The 18705-nt window shown below is 33.6% G+C and overlaps 2 protein-coding genes across 3 annotated transcripts; one reads left to right on the forward strand and one right to left on the reverse strand.

Annotated features, from left to right (window-relative positions):
* The first annotated feature begins 1811 nt into the window (after positions 1-1811).
* LOC130655896 (L-threonine 3-dehydrogenase, mitochondrial-like) lies at positions 1812-8468 on the forward strand. Its single transcript, XM_057458711.1, has 8 exons — positions 1812-1976; positions 3790-3832; positions 3907-3977; positions 4222-4544; positions 5424-5514; positions 6683-6850; positions 7732-7833; positions 8155-8468. The coding sequence occupies exons 1-8, from the start codon at positions 1838-1840 to the stop codon at positions 8289-8291; spliced, it is 1074 nt and encodes a 357-aa protein (XP_057314694.1). The 5' UTR covers positions 1812-1837; the 3' UTR covers positions 8292-8468.
* Positions 8469-10395: 1927 nt separating this feature from the next.
* Positions 10396-17748, reverse strand: LOC130655891 (galanin receptor type 1-like). Of its 2 annotated transcripts, none has more exons than XM_057458705.1 (2): positions 17593-17748; positions 10396-11852 (listed from the first exon to the last, which is right to left on the reverse strand). In XM_057458705.1, the coding sequence occupies exon 2, from the start codon at positions 11821-11823 to the stop codon at positions 10528-10530; it is 1296 nt and encodes a 431-aa protein (XP_057314688.1). In that variant the 5' UTR covers positions 11824-11852; positions 17593-17748; the 3' UTR covers positions 10396-10527. The 2 variants fall into 2 exon arrangements, with proteins under 2 accessions (XP_057314688.1, XP_057314689.1); XM_057458706.1 differs by lacking the exon at positions 17593-17748 and adding an exon at positions 16325-16349.
* Positions 17749-18705: the final 957 nt, after the last annotated feature.

Here is an 18705-nt window from a genome sequence, read left to right on the forward strand (position 1 = left end):
TAAAAGCATCTATGTTTGGCAGGATTTCCTTATGGATGTACATGGGTGCAATTCCATTTAAACGATCCTGAACCATGGTGCTCCTGGTATAGTCCTTAAGTCTGCGTAAAGAAGAAAAAGAACGTTCACATTCACAGGATGTGACGGGCAAAGTGGCTAAAATTCTTAATGCTACCTTCAGCCATCAAATTTGACAGCTTTTAACGTTTTGATTACATTGTCTGGTAAGCAACGATCATAATCAGACCAATATTGCTGCCATAGCTTTATTTCACCCTCTAGTGCGAGAGGATTTGGTAAATCATTCCTGTAAAATTCAGCAAATGCTCTGAAATTCTTAATCCACACTTGTTCCCCTATTTGGTTCTCTGACCAGACAAATTTTGATGGAACCACATGCAAACCCTTATAAATAGTCAAATTGTCCATGTTGAAACGATGTCTAAGTTCATTTGCCATGTGGCAATAAAAGGAATTGTGATCACACGTTTGTAATATTGCGATGGTGAATCTGCAGTAACATTTGAAATGTGTTGTTTGTCTGCCACAAGTTTTTTTTTTTGTATTCTAGAATATTAACTTTTGAGGCTAAATCAATGGCTGATGAATACCATTCATTATGATAATCTATATTGTTTCTTATCGACATTGTTAAGTTTTTTAAAGAATTAATAAGTTCACAACCATCCAAAATATCTGTTTCAGTCTTTGATTGCAAAAGCTTTGTTACAGGAAGCATTAAATCAAAAATGTGCCTTGTAATAACTAATGCCACAAGATATACAAATGACTTAAGAGAGAGAAGTAATGGTCCAGACTTCGATTGGGTGTTAATACCTATTTGTTTATCTAAATTCTGGTCCATCTGTTCCAGAGTTTTGACAATAGCAATATAAAGCTCTTCAAAGATATGGAGCCCTTCTATTCTAGCAGCCCAACGGGTAACATCAATTAATCTTGTACGATTACTTTCTGGACAAAATAGCATAATGTCATCTTGAAGGATCTTTAAACGAAGAATAAAAGAAACCAAGCCAAAAGGCGTGAGTCTTTGACTAATCCTGACGGATGGGAGTTAAAACTATAGCCTAACAGGTTATAAGTAACCACGCTGTACGGAACCTAAATTTCCTACGCCGGCCGCGGGCCACATATTGTTGGACTACGCATAGAGTGTGAAAATTACGTCACGATTTTGACGTCACATGCCCCTTAGGCGAGATGGGGAGGGTTGCGGGCCATAGCTATTTGATTTTTGACTGACTGAGTGACTGATTAGTCAAAATGAATCAGTCAAAATCTGTAAGCTATAACTTGCAACCCTCTCAGCCTATATGGTAGCGACGTCACAGCTTTGACGTCACCATCGCCAAAGGCGAAATGGAGAGGGCTGTGAACCATGGCTTTTCGCCGTACATGAATTACAATCTGATTTTTTAACGCGCTCCGTATGCAACACCTGGATCGTCGACATCATTCGCTTGGCTAACATTTTTCGTCAAATATACACTTAGTCACGCGACTTATCTGACTAACCCTGGATCCGCGCCTGAAATTCTCTTCATGAGCGTGTCGAGACGGATAAACTGAATTTCGTCAATTTGTTTTCGCATATGCACTGCTGACATCAGCAAAAGGTCTATAATAACCAATTTTTGCATTGTCCTCCTGCCTAAGTGGATTTCTCCACGGCGGGCCTTATCGACTTAGTAGATTAAATAATCTGGACACTAGGTTTAGGCTAACCGTTCCACATTTTACATGTGTATTTTACCGAATACTTTTGCGCGTCCATCTGTGGAAACTTCCGTTTCCCCCAGGGCTTACCCTTTGGAAGATGGTGGGTTTGTTTTCACTTTCATTTTATGGCAAGTTGCATGCACGAAGCTTACCATCACTAATTCTTCCGATAATTCAGTCTACTGGAAAAGGATTCCACTGTTCTGCAGAGTCAAATTCCAAAGTATTGATAACCGGTATGTTTGCATGTATCAATTTTTGTATCTCTAAAAATTTGCACACCTTTTTTCCACCCTCTAAAATCGGAAAGATAGCCAGCTCTTACATTATTATATACGTGATTATCTAAACAAACGTTTTTAGCGACGATCTAGCAACTCTCCTCACTACATAGGTATCTCTTTAACTTTTACTATAAGGCATCTCTTAAAACAACTTTGCCAAATGCTGGAAAGGAATCCGCTAAAACACATCTTTTAGTCGTGTGATTTATGTCTCAATTCTGTAATGCATTTAATCTAATGTTAGATTCACTGGAACTATTTCTAAAGTCTTAAGTGGGTTAGCCCATATACAAAAATTTGTTAAAGACTATAGTCTAGTCTTGATAAGTACGGGTATGTTTGTGCACAATATTATGGCCTTTTATCATGTTTGCGACACAAATAGACCCTGGGTAAACAGAGAAAACAACAACTTAGCCAAAATCACTCATTTCTGGTCACTTTCCCCTAAACAGACCACCAATTGATTTGTTGAATGTTCTGTGGAAAGTTCTTGCGTGTACTATATATGTAAAATTGTTAAGTGTGGATAAGGAACTGTTAATGAGGTGGTTAGGAGGACAGCACCAAGTATGTAATTTACACCAGATTGATTGAATTTCTAATAAGAGTTCCAGTTCATTTTTAATGTGCTCAGTCTACAGGAAGCTTTAAACTAACAGGTCTTGCCAAATAAAGTGGTTGAATTGATAGACATTGTTTTTTTTTCTTACGCTAAAAGGCCTAAGTGTTTTAAAAAAAAGAATTAACATAACATGTAGAAACAAAAGATGTTTAAGCTGTCTGTAAATTACACAAGTTTTGGTACTGGTAAAATTACTAATATGGTGGATCTTAGACTTCAGACTAAGAATATCAAGTCATAGCCATGCAGTGTTGCCATTGAATGGAGAAAGTTTCAAGAAAAGTAAAATCTCTTTATTTTTACAGACGGTTTACACTAGTTAGCTGAATAATATGCAATTTCGGAATTAGGCTACCATCTTTAATTTTCTGTTACAATGGTTAGGCCAAGTTGGACTGTGAAACATCCATTTTCTGTAGCGAAGCCCTCAAAAAGAATGTAGATTCAAGGTACAGTTGTCTCAGAATTGTTGTTTAAGAATTTCCAGAAAAACATGATACCTATCAAATAACAGACATTGGTTAGTCTTATCTAACAAAACAAAAACCAAAACAAAACCAGTCAGAATGATTACAGTTGTAAGGGAACCCTTGTTTCAGTTGTATCCTTCTTGGTAAAAAACAAAGCTTAAAGTACAGTTGTATCTCATACTTATATACCACATGGTTAGGCCTTATTATGAGATAAGTGTGAAGTTTTTTATGTAGGATGAGTTTAAGTCTTGCCTTGGGAAATGTAAAGTGCTTGCAGCGTCTAGTTTTTGTAAAGTATTAAAGATTTTAATAGTAATTGATTGAATTTCCATGTGACGTGAATTGGAACTTTTCTGGGTTTTTTCACATCAACATAAGCAAATCAATAATCATTCAAATTGAAAATTCATTGCACAGTATGCCTTTGATTATTATAAAACTGCCTATTTTGTTTGTAGAAAGATTAAACTAGTATGTAATAATCTATATATATATTTGGGATTATTTCTTCATAAGAAAGTTTTAAACACTTGCACTTCCTATGCAATCTTTTAGTTTCATTATTACTAAGTTAAGAAATTTGAGAAAATAAAATTTACAACAGATCTAGCAAATTTTGCTGGCATTTATTGATTTTTTTATTAGCTTAACTTTTTTTTCTTTACAGGAAGCCTTGGACAGCTTGGAACTGGAGTTGCTAGGGAGTTAAGGTATCTGTGCATCTTTCTGAATCTTAAAGTAACTTTCAAATCTAGTGGAATAATAAAGTTGTTTTTGTTTTCAGGTCCAAATATGGAAGGGAGAATGTTATTATGTCAGATGTTGTTAAGGCTCCAATAGAAGTTTTTGAAAGTGGTATGCAGCAGTTTGCTTCTTAAAACTACAAATCTTTTAACAGAATTGAATAATTATTTAAGGGGGTCTTTATAGCAATTTAACCTGGAATAATTCAGACAAGCAAATTGTCAGGAATATTGTGTTAATGAATGATGCACTTGCTAAAACCAAAAGTTAGCATTAAATTTAGATAACTTTGGAGTTTAAAAAAATAATTTACTGTGTTGACTTTTTTAGATTTAGCCTTTTTTTATATTTCCAGGTCCTTACACCTATGCTGATATTCTTGACTACAAAAACTTACAATCAATTGTAGTAAACCACAGCATAGACACCATTGTACATTTCAGTGCATTGCTCAGTGCTATTGGTGAGCACAATGTATCTGAAGCTTTGAAAATTAATGTGTATGGTTTTCATAATGTGATCGAACTTTGTCGCAGATATGGGCTAAAGTTGTTTTGTCCAAGTACTATCGGTGCATTTGGTAAGGACAGTCCACGAAATCCAACTCCTGATATCACAATACAAAGACCAAGAACAATTTATGGTGTTTCAAAGGTCCACATGGAATTAATGGGAGAGGTAGATTTATTTTGTTTATAGAATAAATGATTTTATTAGGGAGAAGCAAGAAAGATAAAATATAAGAGGGGAGTTTGTTGGTGTGAAGAAAAATTTAAATAAAAGAAATTGCAACTTAAAATAGACATAGACATTGATGTAATTGGCATTTCAAAATACCAATATTATTATCACATGTTTAAAAGTTTTTATCCTAATTTATCCTTCATTAAACAATTTTTTTTCCACTCAAACTTCTTTTTAAAACCCATTAACCCCAACCTAAAATTGGCTTTAAAAACTAAAAGCTGATTTGTTTTAAGAAAAAATATGTGTAGTAGGTAAAAAAAAATTGCCATAATTGACTTGTTTAAAACAAAGTTATTTCTGCTGAAAAAGTGCTCAATACCAACAAAGATGAAGTAGAGTGATGTTAAAAGTCAATGTATTTGAAAATAAGTTAAAAGTACATGAACGATTATCAAATGTAAGGCGTAATACGTGCATCGTTCAGCATGAAACTGACAGTTATGTACTTTTAACTTATTTTCAATTAAAAAAATAAAAAAAAAATTTTTAGTGTGTTTCGCAAAAGTTTTTCTGCTAAAATTATTGAGAAATAACCCATTTGAGAAATTCGTGAAATATAATTCCTGAAAAAATCTAAATTTATTTATTTTTTGAAAACGATTTTTTCTTCTAATTTACTGAGAACTATACATAATACATAATGAATTACAATTCCAGCACGTATCACGCCTGTCATTTATCATATATATATGTTATGTTTATTTACTTGTTTGTTGACAGGAATAACTAAAAAATTCTGTTTTATATTTAAAGTACTGTGCGCTTCTATTCTTTCACACAAAAAATAAAACTATTTATGTACTGTTATAGTATTATCATCATCGTTTTGGATTGGATTTTCGATCAGCAAGATTTCCAGGGGTGATTTCTGCTTTTACGCAACCAGGGGGTGGCACCACGGGTACGTATATTGCTGTTTGGTCTGCCATGAAGATTGCAAGATAATCTACTTTAACCCTATTCGGTCCGGGGTCCCCTGACGGTTTTTTTTTAATAACTCATGATTGCTTTGTTATATGGTTATGATACGTACTGAGTTACAACATTTATCTATTAGACACCTGCATGCTAAATTTTTAGGTCCCATGTCTTTCAGAGGCTTTGATATTGGCCATTACTCGAAACTACCCCTAAAAATCTCTATGAAATCCTTATAATGGGGAAAATATAATAACTCCTGTTAGGATTATCCTTAGAACTTGAAACTTGCAACACAACTTTGTTTCATCAAGAAGAATCATTTTGAATAATTTGGACACGTGACTAATCCGATTTCCGGAAGATATGTTAAATGACTTTTATTTAGCTTTCAGAAACTTCAAACAGAATGTAAAAATTCGCTCTAGAACAAAAGTAATTATATTTTAAGCAGACAGTGGCATTTTTAACAATTTTCAAGCTTCTGATGACGTCACAGAAAATGTGCTGACGCAAGCAAAAATTTATTGCCGCCCGGTCATAGTATGTTCGAAAAACCCCGGACCGAATAGGGTTAAGGGAATTAATTATTATTTTTAAAAAATGATTAACACTATTTTCTTTTCTTCAGATATGCTTAAAACTGCATATAATGTATATGGGAATTTTGCTTAAAAGCCCGATAAAACAGTATAAATTGAGGAATTACATCAAATTATTATTTCTTAGCAAATTTCGCGAAATATTTTGACTTTCCCAACTTGGCGAAAATTAGTTCTCGCGAAGATCCAATTTTATTTTCTAAAAATGTCTTGCGAATATTAATTTTCGTAAGGTAACACTATGAAAAAGAAAAGAAAAAAAGTTACATGAGATAACTTAAATCCTTTTTCTTTATTCATGCTTACTTTGTCATTATTGTGAACCCTCCATATTTTCATATTAAAAAAGAATGTGGTTAAAATACCTGTCGAGTGTTATTTCTGTGTTCCTTGAGCAGTGTTGGGTGCAGGGGGCAAGGGGTAACTTAAAATACCGTTTCCTCGTCCCAATTCGTTATTTTATTTTATTGAGTTTCAATGCATTTTATGGCAATATAGAGTTGCTCATTTTCAAATTCATAAATATAGCTCCCCTTCCTTGTGGTTTAGATTATGCTGTTAATATATTCCACGAGGCGTTAAAATCTGGTACGTTCGAAATTGATTTGAGTCATGACACGCGACTACCTATGATGTATCTTCCTGACGTCATCAAGGCTACAGCTGATCTTTTGGATGCGGAGGATGTGGACCTTCAAATACGCACATATAATATTGGTTAGTTATTTCGGTTTAAAAGCTAATATTCTCGAGTATTACTACTCGCTGGTTTTGGCTTAACCCATGACAAATATTTCAATTCCAAAAAATAATTTCTGAGAAAAATATTAATAAGAAATTCTTCATGTCTTATCTAAAATATTTAATATATGATGGGAAAATTTACTTTTTAAGAAATAATTGGTAAAAGTGTAGGACTTTAGTTTTCAAAGTTTTCTGCAGACTTCTTTTGCGCGTAATATTGGGTTAAAAATTTTTTAATAAAAATCTCCGTTATTAAGAGAATTTGTCGTGAATAAAGTTTTGAAACATATTTAACCCTAGACGGATCACATAGATCTAGGGTCGAAAATCCGGCAGAACCAAACCCGCTGTTAGACAACCATAACTAACTTCTGAAGGTTGTTATTGAAAGTTTTCTCCATGTTTTAGTGAGGGGATGAATTAAAATTAGCTAACGGTACCCAACATGAATCATCTAAGTATTTTTCCCAGCCACCTATTTTAACTCAAATTTTGTAAAACTAATTATTTTTTGGCCGAGGAAATTGTTTTTTTCTAAACCAGGTTCGTATTCTAATTTTGTAAAAAGTCTGTTTGCGATGATACCGTAGTTACAACACTATGACGTCACACTGCAGTGGTTAAACCAACTACAAGGAGAAGGCCTTTTTTCTCCAACTTTAATACCAGTTAAATCTCCCCAATCGGCTATCATTTTCACCTGAAACACGGTCGAAACAAGTATCAGATAAGTCAAGCTTGTGGCCGATCCGCCGTGGTTTTAACAAGAAATTCCTGCTTCCTAAGAATTGTAAAAATATCCGCTTTATATTTCCAAAGTTTTTAAACAACTTATAATTTATTTTCTTTTTTAGCTGCTATGAGTTTCACGCCTGACGAAATAACAACAGAAATTCGCAAGTATTTGCCCAACTTACAGGTCACTTATAACCCAGATGCCATGAGACAGAAAATAGGTAGGTTCATTAAAATTCGCAATTATGGGTGGGCAAGTCAATGCTGTACTGGGTAAGATTGAAAATTTCGAATTGCAAAACAAAACGTGCCATTCTATTTGTGCGAACAGTCATGTGAGCAAATACATGATTTAAATTAAAAATTAGTTATACCATAGGAATTGTTCAGATACATATATTTTGTCGTTTTGTACACCATGTACAAATGGGAGCAGGGGTGGCATCTAAACCTGGGATAGGGTAAAGAATAAATGGGGAAAGGGGAGGGGCTACGCATTCCGCTGTTGCTGTGTATCTGTCACGTTTTTTTATACTACTTAGCTGATGGTTGGCCACAAGTGCTAGATGACACAAATGCAAGAAAAGATTGGAATTGGAATCCCGATTATGATTTGGAAAAAACGTGTTATGATATGTTAAAGCTCTTAGGACCGGCATATGGCAAAACAGTTGTTTAATGAAGTTCTTATTGTTCAAACTTTGCAAGTACTTATTTTCGTCAGTTTGGAAATTAGGTATCACGCGCAAACATTTTTATAACTTACGACATTTATTACCCGCAAAGAAATTTCTGTACTCATTGTATTACATTTCATGCATTTATTTATTATTTACAAATCGGATTTCTAAAATCATTTGTGATTTATTTTTTAACATGACAGGTACACTACACCGACTGAACATATACATTTAGCTCCCGATAACTCGAAACCCAAAGAGACTGAGAAAATTAGTTCCACTTAACAAATGATCGACTTAAGCGAAGCCCTAGTCTGACTTTAAGTTTAACTTGTTTCGACTTTCATAAGAAACATGCTTAGCTAGGTACAACATGAATCCCTGCGGCTTAACGATTTTCGTCATTAGCAATAATCTGAGAAAGTACTGACCTTTGAGGTGGAACCGAATAATCTGGAGGCTCAACAAGTGAAAAACTAAGAACACTTACACTTAGCCAAATTTTCTGATTCTTATAAAAAAGTGTTCAACATTAAAATTACAGATTCTTCGAAATTATCCTAGAAAATTTTGAAATTCTATGATAAAAAAAAGTTATAAAATTGATGATTTGAAGATAATAACTTGAACAAGGTATGAACTAATCAGTTCAATATATAATTAATTCGGCGATTAGCATTTGAATGTTTCAGTATATATTTAGATGTTTAAAACTTTACTCTATCGCTCAATTAAAAATGTTGATTGGCGATGTTTTGATGACGACTGTTCTGAAAAAGAGAACATTTGGATCATGACGAGCAAGAATACAATTTTATTACAAACTGAGTTAACCACAGGTTACTATTTAATAACTATCTTTTTATAAGGCAATGCTTTAACTATTTAAGGGGGCATTTATTAAAAAGAGACCAACTGATGTAAACTTTTATGAAACTGTATTATTTCACATCCAACAAAAAAGAAAACAATGTTTAGTAATAAAACAGAAAATATAGAGGAGGCGTCTTTACCAAACTTGCCACACTTATCGCCTATACGCCTTTAGGCGTGACACAAAAATAAGTCTGGTTAGTGTCCTCCAACGTTCATTGAAATAAAAACGTACTTTTTTGATTCAAGGGTCTGAATTTTTAGGAAATAATGAGAAAAGCTTAAAATAAAGAAAGTTAAAATTAGCAGCGATGCGGCTAATGTTGCGGATGAAATTGTGCCTACCCACCATAGTGTGGGGAATATGTAAGGATGGTGGTGAAAGTAGAAGTGGCATGATTAACTGGGTTGACGTGCACCTTCCAAGAAAAAATTTGTTGTGTTTGCAACACAAGGTGCTAGTGCAGTATAAAAACATGTAGAAAAAAACAGTTCAAGGACGTTACTTGCATTTTTTTCATAAGAAACACATTTCTAAGGCTCTAAAGCTTAAATTATATTCATGCGCATGCGCAATTTCTTTTTTGTTTCCATGACCTAGTAATAAGGAAGTGAAAATCGTTTCTACTTATTTTTACGCCTGACCTTTCTCGCACATTAAAAGGGAAATCTTCAATTCGTGAGCTCATAAAAGTACCTTATCAGCCCTTTTTATGCCGGTCGTAATTGACGTTAATTTGTACAGGTGGTGGGCATTACAATAAATTCTTGTCCATGTTCGTGTTCGATCAAATATAATACAGTCGTCTCGGGGGTCTGCATAAAGTTAATAAAGGATCGACTAAAATTTGATAAAATTAAAAATCAACACAAATCGTATTTTTAACCAACCTGGCACGATGAGACAGCCCTGGTTATTTCTTTGCGCAGTACCAATAATAAAGCAAAATAACACTGGGAGAGAGGTTGGTGGCCCATGGTTAATGTAAGTTTACTGGCAAAGTTGTTTTGAGGTCTCTTTACGCGTACTAATTTTCGCACAATTTAACACGCGCAGACAATCAAAAACACTTTATGTGAATGGCTTTCCTTCACAGGCGAAATTTGCTTATAGTGCAAAACTCAGAACGCGAGAAAATGCGTGTAAATAAGATATTATGTTCGCGAGAGTTTGAATACAGAAACGTCACGAGGATGAACGCAAGAATACAACTACAGTACAACAAAAAATAATATTCGTGGCTAAACGTGAAATATTTTTGTTCCTCAATTTTTTCATTTTTTTTTTCTTTTACTTAAAAAATATAGTAGGTTCTTTAATACGTCGAAAAAATATGAACAAAAAAAGAAGAATTATAATTTTTAAACATCATTTACTGTATTTTCAAGTAATGGAGGGAATAAATGTACTCCGTTGTTGCCGTTCTCTCTGTTATTATTTTCATTGCGAAAAGTCATACTTCTCAAATTAGAACTGTAATCAGTGGTAAGATATTGGGGAGCTCGTTTTCCCAAGTTAATGGTATGATTCGGTGAACAAACGACTGTGGAAGAACTGCAAGTACTGCCACTCATAAAAGAGCGTCCATTTGAACCCTTGCTCCATTTGCGCACGTTATCTAGAACACTCGGGCGTCTTGATGAAAAAAATCCTTGTCCATGTAGGTCTTCGCCTTTGTTGCAAATGTAGGCAATGACCGTTTTGTAAAGGTCAAAATAGGACTCGCGAAATTTAGCATTAAACACGTTGTACATGATTGGATTCATGGCTGAGTTCAAATAGAGTAGCATGTACGACGATATCGAGACATCCTCGTAGTATACGAAATTCTGAGCATCACCAAACTCTGAAAACAATGCGACAAGATGGTATGGTAGGATACAGACAGCAAAAGTGACTGTAATGATGAGCAATAATTTCACCACTTTTTTCGTGTCGTTTTCTTTGCTCGCATCTTTCGGTAACGCGGTGTTGTTTTTCGGGTAACACAAGTCGTACACGATGTAGATATACGCTAAACTGATTACGCTCAACGGTAAAACGTATTGAAACACGAAGATGGCAATAGTGTACGTTCGTCTTTGATTAAACGTCCATATTTCTTCACACGAGCCCGTATCGTTGTTGTATTTTAACACGAGGAAATACGGTAACACCACAAGTCCGCTACACACCCAAATTACTCCTATTAATATCTTAGCCATCTTCAAGGTTGGTTGACTTCTAAAGGGATGTATAATAGCCCAATATCTTGTTAAACTTAACGCCACTAAGGTGAACACAGATCCGTAAATCGTAATCGTCTGGATTGGGTAAAATACAGTGCAGAAATGTTCCCCGTACAACCACGTACCGTGTTTTAACTCCATCGGGATCTCTAACGGTATACATATAAGCGTGGAGGACAGGTCGGCTACTGCTAAATTTAAAATCAGCCAGTTTGTGACGGTCTGCATTCGCTTCTTCTTCACAACGATCAGTACTACGATACTGTTTCCAATCACACCAACCAACAAAATAGCTATCATGAGAAGTACAATTGCAAGAACTGGAGTATTGTACAACGCCCCGTGACCATCCGTAGTTGTATTGTTAATAAACGTCGCGTTTGTTTGGTTCACTGAACTGACGGTTATATTATCAATAGTCGACAACATGGCTAAAGTTCTTTAAAGTTTTGCTTTAGCTAAATGTAAAAAAAAAGAAGTTATATTACCCTATTATTAGACACCAAACCGTTCTTTCTTTTTATTAATTCTGTTTTTACTCTTCGAGAATAAATATAAGTGAACTATTAGTGAAATAATTGGTATTTAAAACTCATTTAAAATCTAAATAGCAAAAAATAAATAAATTAAACCATGAAAAATTTATACCTTTAACTACCCACGCGTTGTGAGGATCATTCAAGTGAGAGGAATATTACCTTAGCAAAAGTGAGAGAGAGGTGTGCCTGCCGTTTTTATTAGATTTGTTGAATCGTAGATTCAAGAGGTATGAAAATTAACAGAACATTAATGGAATCTTGAACATTGAATGTTTGAGTTAATATTTTTCAAGCAATCCCTTAATGATCACAAAAAGTGGCCATTCTATCAATCGTTAGGCTATCTACCAACAACACAAACCACTTCACATGTTTCGACTTCAGTTTTCTCAAACTGTGCGAAATCCCTTTTATTATTAAAAACAAATTAGCAACACGACAAACTATGTTCTTTCTCGCTGTAGCAAAAAGTAGGCGCAGGTGATTGAAAGTAATCATTAAGGATAAAAAGAAGAGTCGTTGAAATTAAAGTACTTGTAGATTTTACCATTTTTTCTTCAACCAATTTACCATTCCAAATTCACAGTTAAAATAGATTTTAGAAATAAGTCCCCTCGATATTACCCCTATCGAGCTGAATAATTATTTACGTTGAAAATATTTAGATTCAATAAACCCCTTAAAGTTTGATTTTTATTATATCGTTTTCATAATAACCATATCTAAATTAGGGGGGGGGGGGGGGTAAAAATAATAAAGAAAGATATATGAACAACAACTTTTGCTTAACAAAAGAGAATTGGATATTTAAATTTGAACATATTAATTTGATTCGTCACAAAGGCAGAAGAGAAAAAATAAAATAAAATAAAAAATAAAAATCGGTGAATTTAATCAACTTTGAAAAACTTAAAAGCGCTACCTATCAAGATAATTAACCATTGGAAAAGAAACTTTGTTTTGATTTAATTCAATGAAAATTAATTGTTTTTCTTTTAGGAATTATTTGCTCCGACCTTTCTAAAGAAACAACGACAAAAACAAATATATTTTCCCCCCAGCACGCAATGCAAAATTCTTTATTTATCTCCATAGAACCTCTTTGAAAGCATTTGTCATTTTTTAAATGCAAAAAAAAAAATTTAATTTTCATACATTTTTACGGAAAGCTACAACAAAACAAAACAATTCCCCACTTTCCCTGAAGTTTAAACGTGAAAAAATCATATTCCTGACTAAGTGCGGCTTCGGGAGCACAACTTAATCTGTAATAAATCAGCTAAAAGAAAATTTACTGTAATTCCTTTTTTAGCCCCTAATTTTGGTGGCCTTTCATTGGGGTTAATACAAAAAGAAGTAAAGAAGGAGGACTGAATAAATAAAATAATTTTGAACACAATATCTATGTTTTGTTATTAATACATCACAATAACACTTTCTGTTTCATCATTTTTATCTATATGATAATGCCCGTACACGTCTGTCCGTCCGTCCATCCGTCCGTCTGTCTGTCTGTCACGCAAAATGGTAGCTTAGCTGCGACGGTTGAACCCGTGGGTTTTTCCACGGGCTAACGACTAGTCTATATTATAATGCCCGTATACGTCTGTCCGTCCGTCCGTCTGTATGTCACGCAATGCGGTATAAAAAGGACGGGCGAACCCGTGGATTTTTCAACGGGCAACGACTAGTCTAACTTAAAATGTTTAATGTCTTCTATCCATTATTCCTCTTCTGTGACGTCAAACAGATCTGCGATATAAAATAAATTGTCAGATACACTTTGCATCTGATCAAATAAATCAGTACAAGCACCATGTTGATGCAGGATATACTTAAATCAATGAATAATGTGATGTTTCTATGACTACCATAGAGGGAACCTGGATAAAGTGCCAAGTCTCTAAAGGGGGGGGGGGCTTCAGAGGGACGATGTTTATTAGAGGAACAGTGTTTATTAAAGGAACGGTACTTATTAGAGAGAGGGTGCTTATTAGAGGGAGGGCGCTTATTAGAGGAAGAGTGTGTTTTAGAGAAACGGTACTTATTAGAAGGTGCTTATTAGGGGGAGGGTGCTTTTTAAGGGGAGGGTGCGTATTAGAAGAACAGTGATTATTAGAGGGAGGGTGCGTATTAGAGGAACGGTACTTATTAGAGAGACGGTGCTTATTAGAGAGAAGTTCTTATTACATAAGGGGCGCTTAATAGAGGAAGGGCGCTTATTAGAGAAAGGCATTTATTAGACGGAGGGTGCTTATTAGAGGGGGGAATAAATAAAGAGGCTGGATAAGAAGAGGAATTACAGTAATTACCTAGCTAATCAACAAGTTGAATGCAAAGAGTTGATAATAAATATACAAATAAAATTCGTCCTTGCTTTCCTCTTCGGATACAAAATAAACCAGATACAAGATGCATGCAAAGAAACATCGAAAACAACAAACTGTTTCAACCATTCGAGAAATTACAATAACTGAAAATACGAAGACAAAAAGTTCCATTTATCCAAAAGTCTTTTTTATTTAAACAATATAAACTAAAATATAACAAAAGAGAGTAAACATACAGTTAATTTTTTTTCTTTTTTCTTAATGTTTTTGAATTAACTTTTTTTATATATATTATGAATAATCAATGCACATCGAGAATAAAAATGAAAGAAGAAACGCGAAAAGAAAGAGAGAAAAAAAAAGAAGCGAACTTGAAGATGCTAATTTATCCAGGTGTAACAACCTCAAATTTCTATGTGAAAACATTCAACTGAGCTAAAACGTTAAACAAACAGAACGGCATATGGATGTTTGTAACACTAAACAAGCGGTACAAAAGAAATAAAATGAAAAACAGAAACAATCTTTGCGTTAAAATGTTATTCTTCTCTTCATTCGCTTAAATAAATGCGAATATTTTTTTTCATATTTAGTTGGGGAACAACACTTACAAGACAAGCTATGCCATATCATAATCGCAAGAAAAAAAACTTATTAAAATTTTAAAAAAGCACAAAATTTCCAAAAAAAATATTGATTTTATTTGACTCAAATAATTTTCGTCATGGAATGTTACGTCCCTTCATATATGATGCATTGTTATAAGTTAAATATGATCATCATCTTCAAAATGGTTGTTATCAGACTAAGGTGGTCGCAAATCGTATCTGATTTAGTACATCTATTACTTATTTAATTACCGTTGATGTAACTCCAGTCAAATTTTTTGTCTTATAAAAGAGCTTCGATATATTACGAATAAGGTCTATATTTTTACAACTATTTCCAACTTTTAGCTAAGGCACATATGTAATGTTTTACGCAGACAGAGAAGCTGATTTATTTTGTATTCTGACCCTTGCGTTATCTTCGTGTTTGTAGGTACAGAGTGACTTATTCACTCCGCTGCCTTTTTTTCCGAATTATAACAAAGCCTTACTTGAAATAAAAATTGAAATTCTACTACCTTTCAAAAAAACGCGGGAGTAAATACGATTTGATTTTATTTCGCGCTCTTTAGTTTATGAAAACATACAGCATAAAACAAAGTTTTATGGAAGAAAAACTAATAAAGATTTCTTTCTAGAATTTTTCCGCCGCGTTTAATTTTTTATTCACATGCAGACATAATTGCAATTCTCACACCGTTTTAGCAAAAGCTTGTTAAGACAATTCTTAAAATGTTCACTGTTTTTAGCCGGTTTTTATGGAAGGCAATAGCTGCCATATGATATTTCATCCATTGCTTTGATTGGTTTAGTTAAACGTCAAAATATCGAAACAAGATGACGTTTATTGTTGATTACTTTTAAACATGAACACCGAGTCATTCAAAATTATTCGAATCTCTTGACCGTTTGAACTGCTAGAAAACAGAAAATATCAATTTTTATCTTAATGGCAAAAGCGTTTTACTGCACCCATCGAACAGAACATTTCAGAAAGAATCGTTAAACAAAAGGAATGTGTCAACCCAACAAAGTGAAACCACGACGAATGTGCGATGTATGTTGCGTAACCCTGACCCTTTAAGTAGGATTTATACTAGAGGTTTTAAGGATTATAAATTGTTAAACGAACTGTATAAACGCCCTAGTAGCCTCTTCCTACTATTACCAGGAATAATGGTAGCATAAACATCTGAGCAAAAGCACATACAGCCGAATTTGTACACAACAAGCATTCAAATAATAAACAGCTTTACAATCTCCAGGACTAACTAAAGAATTTTTATAATAAAGTTATCAGTTGGGAAAAAGTTTTAAACGGGGAAACTCTAGTCACTTTCAACAATCTTTTTCCCGCGAAAGTATAATAATAATGAAAGCTTAGTGAAAACATGAGGAACATGTGGGTGATTATGATATAAGCAAGCAAGCAACACAAAATTACGTCTCCTACCTGATCATTCACCTCATGACAAGCGAAGTCATACTCTCGATTGCAATTTACCAATGACAGCTTTTAAATACCTCATCATTTTTTATCGCGAACATCTTAATATTTTTAACATTTACTTTGAGCATTGTCACGCCAGAGTCATGACATAATTTCGGCAAAAAGAAAGGAAATACTCTGTGTCAAACGAGAAAACCATATTGCAATCAATTTCTTTATCTGCCAGTAGGAAAAAGTCGTGAGGTTCTACATTTTAATTTGATATCTAGCCACGGCTTAGAAAAACTAAAGATCACGTCACTGTATTATAAAATTCTGACTGTCGGCGAGGTCGCGAAAAACATCAGTGTTGAACCACAAAATAAATCAAAATCGGAAGGTTGAAAACAGCTTTCTGTATTTTTTGGTTTCGGCAGCTTAAGAAGAGGTTGAACACAGCAAAGTAAAACGGTTTTCACTCACGAAATTGCTTTACTTTTGGAGAGTTTAAGAAACACGTAAATGTACTATTAAAACTTTTATAACTAATTACATCACTGTAAGCTTTCAAAAAATATTTTAATTTGGGTGGTATTTTGACATTTCTGAACCCTCAGAAAAGTAGCCTAAAAAATCATAAAATCTCTAATAAAATCTTGTTCGTTAGACGCTTTTTATTTTAAATATGCTATGAGAATATCAGGCTGGTATTCCATGTTAAACACAACAAGTTTTTTGTTTAGAACAATAAAAATAACGACCATCCTATTAGAATTTGGATATTCTTATAAAAGAAAAATTGTGTATAGTAAGTTTATATTAGCATATGTTTTACTTTACCCCTTAAAATTACAATAACACCTGACTTTTCGTGCCCTTTTTTCTGTCTAATAGTACAGCATAGTAGAAAGAACACATTTACGTAAAAATATATAAGCCATTATTCACCTGCTGATAATATTTACGAAAAATGTTTTAATGTTCTTATTAATACAAAATAACGAGAGAAAAAAACGCCACGATAGATGCATCTTTTATACTTGTTTGCACAAACAAAAAAATACTTCTAACTTTTATATCGAACAAAAGATTGCTACACTTTCGAATGTCTAAGCATTCGAATTATCAGTTACTTTATATCGTGTGTCTTAGTCGACCTTGAGTTTCTGCTTTGGAAGTTTTTCTTAAAGAGATCTGGGGAGGAGAATGACGACTTTTCCACAACCACATTTTTTGTTAAACATAAACAAAAAAAATCGAAAATAAATAAGTAAACACGAAAAAAGGTGTACCTCGAAGAGTTTAGCAATATCAAAAATTATCATAAAATGCATAAATCTTCTCTTCGTTTCATCTGAAAAGTTGCGTGCTAATAAAATTTTATTTTTGTCAGCTTTTGCGCAGTGTAACAACTGATCAATTATAGAACAAGCCGATTTGAGATTTATCAATAACTTTCTAGCTCTGTGTCAAAATTAGTTTTGCGAGTTTCATCTCAATTATCTTTTAAAGCATGAATAACTTTTAAATTCGATAGAGAATTCAAGATTTTATAATCACCCATTATGAGGTACTAAAAATATAATATTGTGCAATTTATCGAGAAAAATCCAATATCTTTGAGTTAATAGTTCCATCCTTCTCATCTTTTTACACTTGTTTGTTTGTTTTAATATAGCTCGCCTTACTTTTAGCTTATTATTGAGCCAATATAAAAAAACATTCATGCACACAGAAAATTAATGCAAAACTGAATGTGTTCATTACATTCAGTTTTGCACTTAGCCACAATTTGGCAAATATTGTTATTAGATGATGAGCCACAATTTAGTGGGACCCAACTCGGCTGAGCAAAGTATTGACTTCTTCAACGGAGGGTTTTCTTCATTACAGAAGGAGGGAAAGACCGCCGCGGTTACAGTGGTCTAGTAAACTGAACTTATTATTTTTTGTATTTTTTTATATCTAATAAGATGGACATTTGTAAGATTTTGACTTATTAAACACTAAGAAATATTATTGTTGCGTTGGGCTATGACGGATGTTTTCAAAGTACCAAAAAGTATTATGGTCACAAAATGCTGGTACTGTGTAAAATATTTGGGATTACAGAGCTAAAGATTTTAATTTTGATGTTTATTGATAAGCACATCTGAAAATTGCTTCTTTTTGCCTCACAAAATAAGAACCTTATTGTTAGAGGGGGAAGGAATACAGATATTTATTTATATAAAACATAGCTATTTCTGTGCTGTTATAGCGATTATAGATTGTGGAGTTCTATTAGTTTTTGTCCCTCGCTTAAAATTTATTTCTGTCCCTCGCTTAAAATTTCTTTCTGTCCCTCACTTAAAATTTATTTTATGGATGCCAAAAAATAGTTTTAAGTTTATTTTTCAAAGCAT

This window comes from Hydractinia symbiolongicarpus, chromosome 8, assembly GCF_029227915.1.
Source record: "Hydractinia symbiolongicarpus strain clone_291-10 chromosome 8, HSymV2.1, whole genome shotgun sequence".
Classification (NCBI taxonomy): domain Eukaryota; kingdom Metazoa; phylum Cnidaria; class Hydrozoa; order Anthoathecata; family Hydractiniidae; genus Hydractinia; species Hydractinia symbiolongicarpus.